Source organism: Mastacembelus armatus, chromosome 10, assembly GCF_900324485.2.
Source record: "Mastacembelus armatus chromosome 10, fMasArm1.2, whole genome shotgun sequence".
NCBI classification, from domain to species: Eukaryota; Metazoa; Chordata; class Actinopteri; order Synbranchiformes; family Mastacembelidae; genus Mastacembelus; species Mastacembelus armatus.
Genome location: NC_046642.1, coordinates 17,432,889 through 17,450,311, shown reverse-complemented (window position 1 = coordinate 17,450,311; position 17,423 = coordinate 17,432,889). Strand labels below are relative to the sequence as shown.

Genomic DNA, 17,423 nt, shown 5'->3' with positions numbered 1-17,423 from the left:
GTTACAATAAACCTTCACACTGTATACATGCAAATTTGAAACTACAAGGGTGCATGCTTATGGGCACACACCCACACACATCATGGTCATGCTCCAAAACCCACAACACCTGGGACAGATGGCACGGCATTATGGGAATGGTATAGCTGACTGGCTAGAAAGGTGAGGAAGAGGAGGAAGCAGGAGGCTGACAGGTGGGGTTTATTTCTGTCTCCTGCAGGACTATTATTGAGATGTTGAAATTGAAAACTACAGCAGTTTCTGTGTTGTGTTTTTCTTCATCTTCTTTTGTTGCCATGCTAAGGGCAAAAGAACTGTTGCAACACAGGTCGGTGTTGAGGAGTACTCAATAAAAAGCTTTATCTTTTTTTCGAATGTGAGATTTATCTGCTATTTAGTGCAAGTCAGTGTTTCTTTTTTGTGTTTTCTGTCTGAACAAAGATGGTAGTCTAAACTAAATCTTCTGATGTGGCTGCTCCTTGCTGCACAATGGCTAGGAATGACTGCATTGCTGTCACCATGGCAATGTGAAGATGACTGGAGGTGATTGGTTTAACAACTCATTGTTCCTCAGACCTCAGTCTCCATGGGCATCTAGTGCAACTTCACGTTACTTGTTTTTACCCAGTGTTTTTGTGGTATTTCATATTCCTCTGGTGCTCAAAGATGAATGAAGGATGATAATTATTTTTAGTTGGAATGTAATAAGTATATTAATAAAGATGATTATTACCACAGTAATACAGGGTTATTTACTTACCTGAGTCAGAACTGTACATGTAGACAAACTTGGTCCATCCATAGTGATCAATCACTCCAACCAGAGCGTCCTGGAGCTCAGGCCTCAGCTGAATGACAAACTGGTTGGCCGTCTCAATGGGGAAGGACGGCGTGACAAAGCAGACATGCAGCGCTCCGCAAAAGGACATCAGCATGTTGACAGTCTTCCTGTCGTAAAGACCAATGATGGCATACACACCTTTGGAGAACTGGGAGCAAACTGAGAGGGAAGAAAGAGAAAATAACAGGGATAATGAGGGATATTAGAGTAAATCTTTTGTGACAATATCACATATGATGATCAGCCATATTAGACTACTTACAAACCCTTTGTTGCCCCGGCACATGGCAAACTGTTACAACAGTTTGTACATGTCTTTTATACAGGACACCTGTTTTTGGTATAGGTTTGTAATAATTGTACTTTTCACATTCAATCCTACTGGCATAGATTTTCTTGTGTCAGGGACTCAAAAATGTATTGAAATACAGATATAACGATTTTTCAGGTCATCAGTCTGTCAATTCTGCAATTTAGTTCAGTTTAGTTTATTTAGTCTTATATTACAGTAAACTGAACATTGCTGGGTTCTGGATATTTGATCAATGAAAAAATGCCATTTGTTCATGTTCACCATTTTCTGATGTTAACCAATCAACTAATCAATTACTTGAGGGAATAATTATCAGATCAATCAATCATGGAAGTAGATTAATTGCAATCCTATGCTTAACTACACTGAACTGATCTGGATTGAGCTAAATAGTATTTTACAGTTTAAAAATCTAGATATTATCTAGATAATAACATTTATTAAAAAAGAAGCTACCTTCGGTGTGAAAGAGGGACAGAATTTGAAAACCTTTCACTGGTCAAAATTGAAGCCTTTTCAATTATAACCCAAGGAATCACAAAGTGCTTTTGAATTTTTAGATGAAAATCACTTTAGTAGCTTTGTCCGTTCAACTACTCTGCGGTATGTTTATGCGATGCTGGCCACTTGGTATACCACCAGTCTGTGTGTGTTTGCCTTCAGTGAGAGGTTGAGGAGGTGAAGGCAGATTAGGAGTAGAGAGGTTAATCAATGCATCCCCAGGGTTCCACTGGCATTTTACTGGCAGCAGGAGGTGGTTTCCATCTCCCATTTGATTTTCTTCCTCCGTCTCTCCATTTCTCTTCCTTCCATTGTCTGCCTGTCACTTTGCCTTCCTTCACGTCCTCTATTATGTGAAAACAGCTAATTTATGTTCACAGTATTCTCACTGGAAGGTATGTATACCCACTCTGTGCTTTCAATGTATCGTGCTATCTTTGCACATTCAGGTCTAGCCTGGGCTATTTTCTGCCATGGCAATGGGTGGGCCTTACTTATCTCAGTATTTACCAAACAGATTGAAGTCCCCACACGAGAGCCAGCTCACTGCGAGCAGCCTTGGGAAAGACAGAGAGAGGATGGCCCACACCCAAAATGCCTAACCTGCCACAGACCTGCACCCGCCAGGCAGGCACGTGTGTGTGTTTGCGTATGTGTGACGGAGAGAAAGGAGGAGAGGGCAAAATTCAGCGGAATCACACAAAATTACATGTACACACACACGCATGACCACGCTCTCACATATACAGCCTCTAGTGCTCCAAAAGCCTGGTGACTCACCCTACTTAAAGCAGGCCCTGAAATAGACATTTTGCGCCTCGCCACACTGACTCAATAACAGAACTATCTTTCCTTCATGGTCTGCACATGCTCTTGCTGGTAAATGGACACTCTCTCAGCTATTGCTTTCCACCAGCACACATAATTTCCCCTTACAATTTTCTAGGACCAATTTCTCTAGTGGCCTCCAATGTTCTGCCTGGATAAAAGGTAATGAGCGCTTGTTTGACTTTTTGTGCAGTGTCCCATTACTCTGCCCTACAGCAGGTTACCATGTTTCTCTGTATATGAGTCATTTCTCATACCTGCAGTATGTCTGACTGACAAAAAAAGATGAAAAAAAACACAAAAAAAAAACATGCAGCCATGTGGCATGGACCTCCTGCTCCAAACTGGCAAGCAGACCATGTGCTCGTCTAATTCGACATGAGCATGACACAGAACATTAGTGTAACTCAGCAGTCCCAGTTCAGATGATAGTATACAGGAACAGCATATTGAGTGTGCTTGTGAGTGCGGCTTGTTAGAGCTGCTCCACATGTGTAACAACATTGGAGGTGGCACTGATAGACATAAAGTGATCTTGAAGACCCCAGCAACACCTGTCCACCCTGGCACTCCATGTCTCTTCACCACAGTTACAGCTGCCATGACGGCAGGACTGAGGTTGCCTGGGCAACGGTTTCTCAGGCAGGGATTACAGTAGCTTAGAGCTGCTAAAGGACTTTTGGATGATCGAGTGGGAATTGTGAGTGTTTGGACATTTTGTCATAATTAGGTTTCCCCTCAAGGAATTAGTGAACTTACAAATCTGACTTGGCTTTGCAAAGTCCTTAGATAAATTCTGAAATCATGGAAGTTTTGCATCACACTTCCACTGCATCCCATTTTTATTAACACTGAGATCAAACCACTGCTTCCAGAATATTAACAGAATCTTTCATCATATGCATACAGATGTAGGAATGACCAGTGGAAATGTCTTTTGACGTGAAGGTTTTAGCCATTCCAAACTTTTCCTGTGAATGAACAAGAAGTTGATTTGCCTTTGCTGTGGCCAAAGAGTTTTGGGCTGCAGGAAATGATTGAAAAGACCCAAATCCTAAAGGGCCAGATACTAGCACAACAGGAGGAGCTGTCAGAAACAACTCATGCAGCTACTGTCTTCCCTGTTCTCTGTTTCCTGTGCCCTGCAGCTGTTCCTGTGCTTAGCATGAGACAAATATCAAATGACAGATGTGTCTGTGCCGGCTGCACAAAGAGGGCGTGTTTGTGACAGTTGTTCCTGCATCTGAAGTTGTGGATGATGGGATGGCTGCTAGAGGCTGGTAAGCAATGCAGCAGCCTTAATACTGGCCCTAAATATTTAAAGCCCAGTACAATATTCTTAAATATTACTGGTACAACCTTATAAATTCAAAGGTTTTGAAGTTTTGAAGAGTTTGACTTGATGATTACATTAATAATGTGGCTGTTTAAAAACAAAACAAACAAACAAACAAAAAGTCTTACAGATTCATAACAAACTTGAAACCTGAGTGCTTGACCCCCCGCGTGGAGGAGATCCAGTGGCTCTGTTTTGCTGTGGGGACATTTTACTTGTTGTTCTCACGCTCATTCTATGATCAAACATTTCTATTTTGATGGGAATGGTATCTTTCAGGATAAAAATGTCCCCATCCATGGGACCTGATTTGTCACTGAAGGGTTTGAATATGAAACGGCTGTGAACCAAATACTTCAACATTCACAGTCATCAAATCTCAGCCCAAATGAACAGTGTTAATTTCATTAACGAAGATGATGACTCCAACCCAAATGTTCATTAATCTTTCCTTCAATGACCAGGACTAGACACTGAGGAGCTAAAACTGATATCTGATGATAGAAACTAGGACTAACTGTTTTGTCTTTATTGATGAGATGAGATGGTACTAGAATTTTATTTGCCAGACAATGATCAATTCAAGATACGCTACATGTCTACTCTTAAGAGGTGTGTCCATGTCACTGGATTGTGTAAGAGACATGCAGATAGAATGTCAGGAAGTTGATGGTATCGTTAACGATGAAACTGCAAGCATGGCTTCTGCACCTGCAGGATTTGTAAGGAAGAAAATTGCTATTTGGAAACACTTCTCTTAAAATTCGACTGAATGGAGAACATTATAATGGACCACTGCAAAGGGCCCTGGGGTTATAAATTAGGTGGGAAGAATACCACCAACTAAAACTATGAAAGATAAAAATGATGGAATTGTGACTAAACCCAATAACCTGATTTAAGTCCAAATCTAAAATAGCTAAATTAACACTGGTAATTGCATTCTGACTAAAAGTAATGATTAATAGTTGACAAAAACTAAGACTGTAACTACAAACGATGAAAATAAAAATGCAAAAATTAAAAAACTCTAAAATAGAGTTAGTTGTTTTTAACCTTTTGTTTGCCATATGTATTTTTGAATATGATCCATTTTTGATACAATATGAAGGGCTGGGCAGCACAGTGGATTAGTTGTTAGCACTGTTACCTCACAGCGAGAAAGGCCTGGGTTCACAACCCATCAGGGACCTTTCTGTTTGGAGTTTGCATGTTCTCCCTGTGCTTGTGTGGGTTTTCTCCAGGTACTCTGGTTTCCTCCCACAGTCCAAAAACATGTATGTCAGGTTGATTGGTGACTCTAAATTGCCCATAGGAGTGAGTGTGAGTGTGTGAGGTTGTTTGTCTCTATGTGGCCCTGTGATGGACTGGTGACCTGTCCAGGGTGGACCCCTGCCTTTCACCCAAAGAGAGCTGGGATAGGCTCCAGCAGATCCCTGGGACCCTAATTAGGAATAACTGGGTATAGACGATGGATGGATATGAAGGGCTTATTTTTCAGTTTGAACTTTAAATTAAATTTATATATTGCTTGATATGTCAAAGCAATTGAATTAAATGGTACCTGGTAACTACAAAACAATTTTTCATGTATGTTTGTGAGAGACACAACTAGGTTTGTGTGTTGACACATGTATCCAGGACTTATGATTTTCCAGTCACCACATACAAACCAAAACTTCTGATATGTTATATTCATTATGTGCCTCCACAAAAACACACACATACACAATGTTTCCACTATTTTCCTCCTCTGGGACTTTCATGCTGGCAGCATTGAGGTCAGCAGTATATAGGGATTTTCACAGTAGCTGAAAGTTGGGTTCAGCTGGAGGGAGCGTACTGATTGGAGGATTCTTGCTCAGCCACCCATAAAGGTCTGTTTTTTTAAACAGAGCCCCATTACTTTGGACTGACATGTCAAGCGACTCCACAAAATAGGACATTTTACTAGGTTTCTCATCTTATCCACTATACAACTATACACAATTCTCTATGTTGTGTATGTATTTTTAAAGCGAAAGAAGTTTGTTTTCCATGAGTAAAAGTTTCCTAAAGAAACCCTGTTACAATCTACTACAGTCTAATGCAATTACTTCAAATGTCTTGTTTCAGTCATGCTCAACAAACCAAAACCCAAAATCATTTAAATGATCGTGAGAGGAAATCAACAAATCTTTCTATCATGCTAGTGCTGTGGCTCCAGGGAAGGAACTGTTGGTTGATCATGCTGGACAAAACTGAAATATTTCTGTTATAATATTACTTTTAGATGGATTTCCATGAATGTTGTCTGTAAGTACAGCCCCACACACCATCTGCCATAGATGCAAACTCTGAGTCTTGCGTGGAAATTGGCTTAATTGATTCCTCTGTTATCAGAATTTTCTGTCAATCTGCTACACAAATGATCAACCTCTTCAGTTTTAATCAACTTTTCAAGCTCTAGTATTTTACAGGAATTACATTATCTTGTGGACAGAGGACTGTGACACTATAAATCTAACAGTACAGAAGAGCTTAAAGCCAAACTTATGTAACCTTCAGTCATGAAGTGGAACATGGCTTGATCATGTCTAGTTAGGGACCTTTGTAGCATGTCATTCCCTGTTTTCTCTCCATTCATTTCTGGACATTTATAAATTCTGTAATACTGGTATTAAAAAATTGCATATAAACACTGGTATTCACTTCACTTGGGCTAGATTATTTTGAATTACTTTGGCCGAGACTCATATTTGCAAGAAATGTTACTGCATCTTTTCTATATTTAGTTTAAGATGTGCTGCTGAGAAAGGAGAAGGATGACAGGGGCAGGGAGGTTGCTGTCACATCAGGCAGTAATATACACCACCTCCACAAGGGTGAAGGGTCGCTCAATCAACCACAGAGCACTTTGACGGGATATAAACATCTGACACCAGACACTAGAAGATGCACAGACTGATCCTCCACTCAGTCATCCATGGCTAATAACTGTCAGATGATCTGTGTAATAAAAACAGAGAGCATGTTGTGGTCCCTCTGGTCCCATCCATCTTCCAGAGAGCTGATCAGCTTTGTTAATGAAAGGCAGGGCAAAAGAAGAAGACGTCAATACTGATTTACACAGGCTCTCATTCTCTCTAGGTAACTAAGGGTGAACACACTTGATTTTCCTATCATAAACCCACCTCCATCAACACACCACTCAAAAAAAAAAAAAAAAAAAATGTCTCTGGTTTTGACACGTGTGAGTGTCACACATAGCTTGTGCTTGTGAAGAATCTCTCAGGTGATGGGTGGGGGAGGCCTACTCCGTGAGCCCTCCAACACAACATGACTCACACAGTGCAATCAATCTCTTCCTGTGCAGAGGACAGGGACCCAGGGGACCGAAATGCAACACTAATGTGGATCTGCAAGAATGTCTCCAGACAAGACAAAGTAGGAGGGTTTTACTGTGAGAGCAGTTTTCTCTGGGATCTCCTGCAAACTTGAATATACAGACTTGAAATGTATTCTGAGGACAGTGCAATCCAACGCCAATCAATGTACTTCAAAGAGGTTATTTCATCTATGCATATTCTGTAAGAAATGCAAATCAGGTTTTAGAGGTTTTTAGAAGGGGGCCGGGCTTCGCCTCACTGCCTTCCCATCTCTCTAGAGTATCCATATACCCCATGGCGTGTTGAGCTCCAGAGAGGTGTGCTCGCTGTTCCCTGGTATAAACAGCTTTAGCTCCTTGAGCTCAAGGGAGATTTAGTGTCTGTGCAAGAGCAATAAAACTGTGTTTATGTCACTGCTGCCACTGGTTCTGTGTGGCAAAAAAAAGAGACAATAACAGAGAAAAGGGAGTAAAAAAACAGGAGAAAAAGTAATAGGTGAATGAAGAAAAATAGAAAAAAAGAGAAGAGCAGGCAGACAGGAAGACAATAAATTCTTAAGCTTCCACCACGGAGAATAGCAGTGATCAGAGCAGCTGACCAGCCAAACAGTTCTTAGATTAATGTCAGGAGCATTGGATACTCACAAGAGATTACATTAGTTGAAACAAGGGTAATGGAAGGTTAATAAGGATGAGCCAAAAAGCAAGCCTGTCTTAAAAATGTAGGTGAGTGCGGACAGAAGGCAAAGCTGATTGTTAGAGAGGAAAAGAAACAGAAGCATTAGTGACAGTGAGAGGAGATGATAGGCAGACTGCTGCGAACAAAGGGAACAGATGCCAGACTAGCAGTGGGAAACACAGGGACCACACAGCGAAATCTAGATTTCTTCTATTCCCTCTAAGTAATAAAACAATGGCACCGCATCGCCTCATTAAATGGGTAATCGAGGGTGTGAGAACACTTCCCCTGGCTTCGAACATCTCTTTCTCTCTTCCTGTGTCTTACTCCCTAACCCTCTCTTGCTAGGCCATTGTCTCTCCTCCTCACAGTTCCTCACCATCTTTCCAACCTGGTTTGCTGCAGAGCCCAGTCACCTGCCGGATAAATGCTTACCTGGGCAGCGGGTCAGAGCCCAGGCCCAGACCAACTCCTGTCAGGTGATATGGAAACTCCAATTACCTCCTTAACAATCATCCCTTCACAATTATCTCCCCATCTGTGTATCAGTGTCGACAGGTGCAGAGGGACATTCCCACTCATTCACTTCTATGACAGAGGAAGTGATGGAGGTGGATATGCAGGGTAAGAAGAGGTGAACACACAACCTGCATGCTAATCATAGAAATTACCAACTCTCTTCAACCAATTTTAGCAGAGCCATTGGGAAATAAATGGAGATGAAGTGTTTTTAAAAACACCTGGACAGAATTTGTGAGTGCAGCCAGAAATTCTCTTACAACTGAAGCTGCAAATAGCATGTACTGTTATTTGGATCAAAAGTCTTTTTTCCCAAAACCTTTGTCTGAAATTAGGGATGCTTTATTTCATAAATTAGTAAGAATTTCAAGCAGTGACTCTGCCACTATTATTACTGCAAACTACATTCCCAAACTGCAATGTGTCCCATGCAAGAATGAGGTTTGACATAGTAAAGTGATATGACAGAGCAAGGTCTTGTGAACAATCAATCAACATTCATTGAACAAATCCACTAATACAACAGGGTAATCTTGCTCACTGCTTTTATAATTTTAGCCCCAGAATTTAATTTACCCACAGATATAGAAGAATACATACCTACTGTATATGTCAAATGATGTGGAAATAGACTTTCTTTTATTTTGTATAAGGTGATATATGAAAATATCACCTTATTGTCCACCTTTAATCCCTGATCTAATCTATCAACTATTACAGATCTGCTGTCATGGCCAGACAATCATTTAGTGCTGCAAGCATCTGCAAGGCTGCACACATCAAGAGCAGTCTTTTGCTGTCACTGTAGAACAGTTGCACTATGTCATGCTGTTTAATATGCTTGTACGCTTTGTTCCTCATTAAAGTACACAGAAGCTCCTAAGATGTACTGTATGACAAAAGAGAGACTCTGATTCTGTCTTTGCTGCAAAAACATGACAGCTGCCATCATCCGGCACCCATCCCCACACCCTGCAACACAAATCCTACTCTTCATCCCCGAACACGTTGTTTTCTAATTGCCAGCCCCGTGCGTCTCAGCTCAGACCTCTACATCGCAGCTGCCATTACCTCCAGAGACAACAGATTTGTTTTAAATACTTTGTGTGCTTGTATGAATATAGAGAGGGATGCAGAGCAGACTTAGAAAGCCAATGAGTAGAACAAATATAATCAGAGTGGACACAGCCATCAATAATTTGTGTGTGTTTAGGACTGAAGGAGATGTGAACGTGTGGTAAAGACTGTTTTTTAGTCTTCACAGCTGAATCATCAACCCCAAGGCCCTGGACGGCCATTGAGGTTATTTTTAAGTGGTCTTAGAAAAATGGTCATATCAAAGGCTGAGGATATTATTTGACAGTTTGCTTATTTTCTCCTTTCGACTCATAAACCTTTTTCTTCACCTCTACCCCATGTGCATACCCTACATGCCTTTCTTTTGCAAAGCAATGCAAGCACACACAAGGCACAGAAACAATCTCGATCCCCCCTTCTGCTCTACAACTCTGCTGCTCTGGGAGCAGTTTTGGCTGATCTACATTGATTGCTATGGGCCATTCTCCGTCCCTGGTGCGCCAGAGCAAAAAATAAATAAATAAAATTCAACCCTTCTCATTCATCAAACTGGCACCTGCCAGACTCCAGCCCAAGAGTCTAAAACTACAGTCAGTTTCTTTTCTTTTTTTCTCCCATATTGACTTTGTTCTCTCCTCGACAAATAACTGTCATGTCCCGATCAGTCAGAAGGGAGCCATGATCTGCTATTTGTCTGCCTTTTGTGAAATCACACTGAATACTCCCTCTGAACATGCATGAACAGTGAAAGTCAGTCACCACAGACAAACCTCAATAACTGACAGTAGTAATACAATAAAATACAGCACCCCAGAGCTTCACTGACACCAGGCACCAGGTCAGAAATTGCAGCTTAACCTCCACCCTACCACCTTCACACTTACACCCCAGCTGAGACATTCCCTTCTGTGGTGTTTGCTCCTGCGGGGGATACAGACTGGAGCAAAAGTGGTGTATAGATAGAAATGGAGAAATAAAGGTCTCCAGCAGACATTTTTTTAAGATTCTCCAGGCAGAAGCACACTATAGGTCTTAACAGTCTCAGTTCAGTTCTCTGTTTTTTTTCTCAGAGGTTATTATTACATATTTATGCTCATAACTCCATGGAGTGATAGCTTTAGATGTGGTGCACTGAATAATACATTAAATGCATCTGCTCACACTCTGTGTCTTCTTCGCTATTGTGTGTGTGTGTGTGCAAGTATGTGACAACAGAATTTCACGAATCCGTTTCACATGCTCGCACATTTCAATTTAGCAGTCAGACCATGATGCTACACTGATGAGGAAACTTCAGCCAGGTAAATGTTCCAATAGGCAGACACATGAGACATAACATAATTGATTTTTCATGTTAAATGATGGCTCCAGTTTATTATTATTTAGCTTGAACTTTTATAGTTTTGGACCATCCACCTACTGTGAAATTTCTAAAAGCACAACGAGACCTGTTTCTCTGAGGATTAAATAATGACAAGTGGCTTATCGTTGTCTATTGAAAACCCTATGCATCTCAAGCAGACCATCCTTTAGCATCTGTATGAAACACAACATGTACTTGACAATATTTGATGTGTTGGTATTGATAATGAGATTAGTGAATGGAATTAGTGGAAAAAAAAATATCCCTGTGACAATGAATCACAAGTAGACATTATTTGATATTGAGGAATCACAACCTAGTTGGGAACTGCTAATTTGAAATACATTTTGAGATAAACCTAAACCGTAGTACTGTCAAAGTTGAATTAGAAAGTCAAGTTGTTGTTTATAAATTTACATTTATCCTTCATCTCCTTTGGCAAATCAGTTTGATTACCATGATGGTGTGGTTAAAACCTGTCATTGACTGCCAGTGTCTCTTTTTAAAGGATGATGCAGCATTAAAAAATCTCAGCATATAACTTTGGACAAAACTTTAAAATGAAGTTCTAATAACCCGGAATTATACTTTCATGTTGAGCATTGCAGCAGTCTGAAAATTCACTCTGCCTCTAAATCACTTCCACTGCAGCCACTGAGGGTGAAGAATTCAATGTGCTTCACAAACTCTAGTACGTGGAACGAAGTTGAAGCATTCACACACTTATCTCCACTGCAAACACCCAACTTTGTCTCTTTCTTTTTGAGAAGGTGTAGTTGCCATCACTGTATACAATGAAAAAATTATCACAATACCAGCATCGCTCTCAGTGTTTTTTTTAATGAGCTGCACTGAACCTGTGACATCACATTGTGTTGCAAAGAATGGGTGCTCTGTGCTCTGAAAGCAAATCTGACAGCAGTCTAAAACTTTCACTTATCAAGTACTTATTAAATACATCCAAAATCTCAGTAGTATAGTTACAGCTATAAGGTTTCTAAACATTAACACGTTATTATATTGCGAGGAATCACAGAGGCATCACCAACATTACAGCCTACACCAACATTCGCCCACGCCTGTGACTTGACCTCTTGACAGTAATTCATATAGTCTCTGCCTTCTAGGCTTGCTGGAAGAAAAGCCTCCCCCACCACCTTCACCTCAATCAACCTTCCGCTGTGCCGTATTGATCGCCTGGACAGGCCTATGTTCAGTGTTCGGTTCATTGATCATGGCTGCCAGGAACCTGAGGAAATACTATTGCTTACATCGCAGCAACAACACAAGTCGTCTTTTTCGTGAACCCTAATTAGTCTCAATAAAAGGCTTATTATTCAGGATGGATGTGACAGACACAATGAGAAATGAAATTAAATGTGAAATGAGAGTTACTGGCTTATAAAGCTCTACATCCATTTAATTTAATGAAATTGTACATTTTGTTTCTAGGTGCAATAATTTCAAATATACTTTTTTGCAAAAGCTCACCACACACATTCATAGCATCATAGAGACAAGTAGATGAAGCTGTGAGCTTGCTGGGGATTTGACATAAAGCTAGCGATTCAGTAACATCGTTATTATAAACCAAGTCAACAGCAGATTACAGCAATCCCATATCTATCTGAGTGCAACAGTGACTAATATTCTCCACATACAGTACAGAGGGCAGCTGTTTAACCAGTGTAAACATGGAAAAAGAGCCAGTTCAGCTAGTGCGTTCATTGAAAATATATACATGAAGAAAAAGAGCCATGATTCATAATGATAAAAGCTAAATCATGTGTTCTACCATGTTTTCACTTTTTATTTGTGAAAATAAGAAAAAAAGAAAAATGCAAATCAGTTCAACTACCTGACATGTCTCATATTATTGCCAACGGTCATTATGGCCCTTATGACTCCACTAGAGAGATGAAATGAATCACTGTCACTTCTCCAGCAGTCTTCCAGTGTTTCTTTTTATTGTGTTTTCCTTCTTACTGCCCTTTGTGTTTACTTTCACCTTTGCCCTAGTCCACCCAATCACCCCCTATTCTTCTGCTCTTTAGGCAGGTGCCAGTAAGTGTGTGTGTGTGTGTGGGTGGGTGCGTGGTAGGAGGGCCTGCTGCTAGAGGAAGTTAGCTAGTCATATGAGACAGCTGACGAGTATCACCCTCATCCGGAGCGCCATTCATCCCCATGCACAAGGGCCCATTCACCCGCTGCTTTTCACACTCATGGACCCCAAGAGCCCAGGGCACATTCCCACACTCACACACACTTACAAAGGTGAACTGTCACTCATGCAACGTATCCTACACAAATGCCTGACTGGGCACCCAGTTGCAGACGCACACACACATACACACATACATACATACACACACCTCCGTACAGACATGCTAAATAGAATACCCGGGAATAGGTTGCTTTTCTCATCTGACTCATAAACAAGCCCCAGAGCCCTTCTTTTTTCTTCACAAACACGTCTCTATAGCCTCTGCATCCAAATACTCTTTTAGAATGAGTGACACACAGCAGGAAGAGGTGTCATATTCATTTTTGCCATCTCTCTTCACTGTAAATCTTTCTGGCATGCTTGTACCACAGCCCACCAGCATACCCATGGACTGCAGTGATATGCGTGACACAACGGAGAATAGATGTCAATCGTGTTAAAGAGGAAAAGGCATGACTTGACGCTGAGAATATCCTATAGTGCTGACAGTAAGTGGCTCTAGTAAAACCTGAATATTGGCAGCGATAATGATCGAATAATCATTAAAATGTATTTACCTGAACACTCAGATATGGATAATCAGTTGACTACAAATTGCCATATTGTTCTTTAAAAGCCTTCTTTATATATGCTGCTGTCTCACCATTGAGTGCATTGAGTGCACGCCATACCCTCCATCCCTCCACCCCCCTTCCTGCTGCCTGTAGTCTCCATGTTTGATCCCCCAGCAGCACTTCTGACCCTCATATTTCCATCACATTCCCTTCTGAGCAGAGGAGCATCTCATGAATGAGGGCATCTTGGGTGTGTTTACATTTCATTACACTGCTCCGCTTGGCTCCCTGGCTTAAATGGCTAAAGGGAGGCTGGTGATGGTTGGGGTGTCGGCTGGGGATGGCCTGGGTTTCCAAATATTTTCCACAGCTCTTATTATATTATTAGTCATCCTTGCAAAATAACAAGCAAGCTATGAGGCCAACTCCTGACAGGACGAACTTCATAAAGTGTGTGGTTTTATGGACAGGTAGGACAATGATGCTAAATAATCTAAAAACATGAGGATATCTGTGCTATACTCTGATAGACCAGAGTCAATTTCACTTAGTAATAGTGTTCAGCATGTTGTGTCAGCCCATCCTGAATGTCTATAAACATACATGGCTACTGTTGCACATAATGCTTTATTTCCAGTCCAACTCTTAGCTCATAACTGAATCTTATAAGAACTGCTACAACCACATTACATTAAACCTCTGAGTCAGAATATCATTACACTACGTTTTTTTTTTTTTTTTGTTCTTATTAAACTAATGTTCCTTTTTTCAAGCCTGTGTTTATTCAGTGAGCTAAGACTGACAGGCTACACGAGACTCAATGTAAGCAGGCAGGAATGAAATAAAGACCAATTTCTAAATTCCAAGCAGGTTTCAAAATGGAAATGCCACTACTGATGTCTGAAAGAAATAATCAAATGTATGTCACTGAGGTAATGTCAGTGTCTGATGGTATTTCCTGCAAGTATGCGGCTGCACTGGCGCGCCACGGGTACATTCAAAGCACTGGAGGATGGGAAAAAAGCGTGAAAAACCTCAAGAATGACAAGATCTTGTCAGAGTACAAAAGAGGGAAACGTACAGGGCTAACAGTGAAGAAACTATTCGGACTGACATTTCCTTTATGAATCTCAGACATGGCGTGATTGTTTGGCTGGTATTATGGCACACATCATCACCCACAAGAGAACTGCGTCTCTACTTCTCTTCGACTCAGAATAAGAATTTTTAAACCTTTACACTTTTTTTTTTTTTTACCATAAATCATGTAGCCCCGTTGCCAAAGGGCTATTACCTTAATTTCATTTAAACGTGCAACAGCACATAAATTAACTATAGGTGCTCTAGTTAGATTTAGATTAATAAACAGTCCGGGGATCCTAAAGTCCTAAAAAGTTGAAAAATGTATTGTGCGCGCATGCGTGCATGTGCGCGTGTGAAGGTTACGGGGGGGGGGGGGGGGGGGGGGTGACAGTGTGTGTTCTGCCGGAAAAAGAAAACCGGATTGTGGTCCGTGGCTACTTAGAAATGCATTTTGAATCGTTTGTCCTCTTTGTTCACATCGACTCACAGACCCGATCTGCGCTCTGCGTCTTTTGTTTTCTACCTCGACGTAAAGAAGTGAAGGCGCACTGGGCAGATCGTTTTAAAATTCATAAGCACGTACCTCCAAAACCTAATGTTATGTGACATTAGGTTCTTTATTGCTGCTGCGGATGTTGGTTTTAAATCCCCATGCCGTCCCCGGGGCGCAAAATCGGGCTGCAATCACGCAGAGGTAGGCAGAGAAAATAATTCCTTCAGGGATCCCACGCAACAGTTAATAAGATAACCTACTAACACACGAGTCTTTGCAGTACGCCTATAACATATGTGATTATAGCTTGCGCAGGATTTGTCCTATCCGTGGAGTTCTCAGCGCTCTTTACCAAGTCGACCAACAGATAAAGGTGAATAGACAGAGTGTGGCAAATAGAGGGGTAACACTTACAGGCATATGTCATGGAGAAGCTATTCCCCATCTTGACCATATCCACCTGCGGCACCAGTTTAGGGATGTCCTGGTGGTGCGAGAGGGCGAACCGAAAAACCTCATATTCGTGCGATTCGGTTGGGAACAATCCTCCTGTTGAGCAGCAAAGAATCAGGAGTTCATGTTAGACACACCGGACCCGAAAATACACACACATAAAGACAGACATGAGCTAAAGTTGACTATAGATGTTTTAATGCTGATACAAGAAGGTCTGCTGCGTGTGCGCCATTCTCACCTATATTGATGTTACTTGGAAAACTTGAGCTTGAACCCAAGCACATCCCCAGTAAACTGGTGTAGAGGATGGCGAAGCTTCGCTGCATATTTCCTTTTGCATTGGCGAAGGGATAAAGAGTCGAAATCCAAGCATATGTTTGTCCGTGTGTGAAGTTAAATCCCCCGCTTCTCCTCCGCTCCTACCGCCGCCAGTTAGAGCAGCATTTACACCGACACCGACTCAACTGCGATACAATTATCGCAATGGCGAGAGGAGGCACCTTTCTCTCTCCTCTTTTCCCTCTCTCTGCCGATGCTCTCTTGTCCTTGGCTGCTGTTGTACGAGACGGAGAATGACTTCAGCATTAACTGCACTGCAAAAAATAAGACCGTCTTGAAAAGCGGCCGAGTCTCGAGGTCAATTTTAAAATCACGTTGTTCTCTCTGAAAACTGCGGATTTTTTCCCACAGCGCGAAGAGTCTTGTTTCTTGCTTGAAGGAAAATCCCGGCTCTTTTAAAAAAAAAAAAAATCTGGAAACAAGTGTCCCTGCAACAAGGTTGAGTACAGTTAATCTCTCATAAAGGGCGCAATATATCCAAAAATGACAAATTAACTGTTGTGCATGGGAAATAAGTGATACCATCTCACTCTACTGAATGAGTTCTTCACCTCTGAAAAGACATTTTCCCACTCAGTACCTGACTAAATAACTAAATGGTATGATTATTTTTTGCAGTGGACAGCCCTCAGAGCGCACCCACAGGTCCCTCAGGACGCACGGGATGTCATGGACAGACATTTACTTCCCTGCACTGCAAAAAGTATATTAGTACCCACAACATATGCATATTGAAGTTTTATTCTGCAATAAGTTATTTTTGATTTGGCAAAACAGCTCAAGTGAAAAGCCTTCAGCATCTTCTGTATTTTGGCAACAGTGGCAAAATTATTCAGACTTAACTTCAAGGCTGAAAAGGAGGACATGGTAATTTTACTGTTGCTTCTCCAGCCGCATGAAATATTTAATCTAGTTCAAAACTCTGCTATGTCTGTTGGTCAACATACATTCTGATACAAGATGTGGAAAAAACAAATGGCACTTCTGGCATTAAGCAGAGCAAAAGTGTGAAAGTCCATTTAGATGTCCCTTTCCTCACTTCATTATATGATCTTAAACCTTTCAAGGCAGTTTTTTCAAGGTGAAGAACAAGCTATGAAAATCAAATTCCAAGTTAACATGGGCGCAAAATCCTTAAAATGCTCAGAAACTGTGAAACCGTGTACAATTCCATGCAGGGGGAAGCTCTTTGACAGCTCTTTCCAAAATATAGGCTGAACTTTGAACCACAATTTTATCTTTTTATCTTCCATGGTAAAGACAAACAACTCTGTCACACTGTTACTACATTTGAAATGATTTACATTCAGCGAAAACACTAAATGTATATGAATGATGTTATTCTCAGCTTCACTGTCAACAGGATTACTTTAATGTGGAATTTCTATGCATTAAGGAAGATGCAGTCAACGGTAGAAAGACCAAATATAATTTTTCCTGTATTTAAAAT

General features: G+C 41.1%; 1 protein-coding gene across 9 annotated transcripts in view; it reads right to left on the bottom strand.

Annotated features, from left to right (window-relative positions):
• The window catches only part of gria1a (glutamate receptor, ionotropic, AMPA 1a), a 57,065-nt gene extending 41,062 nt beyond the window's left edge, over window positions 1–16,003 (bottom strand). For 8 of the 9 annotated variants that reach the window (XM_026329910.1, XM_026329911.1, XM_026329913.1 and 5 more), the window contains exon 1: window positions 761–950. In XM_026329910.1, the coding sequence (XP_026185695.1) occupies window positions 761–935 (175 nt within the window). In that variant the 5' untranslated portion in view covers window positions 936–950. Of the gene's footprint in view, window positions 1–760; window positions 951–15,592; window positions 15,728–15,872 lie in introns of those variants that run through there. The other variant, XM_026329918.1, reaches the window with a different exon arrangement.
• Between the last annotated feature and the right edge of the window lie 1,420 nt (window positions 16,004–17,423).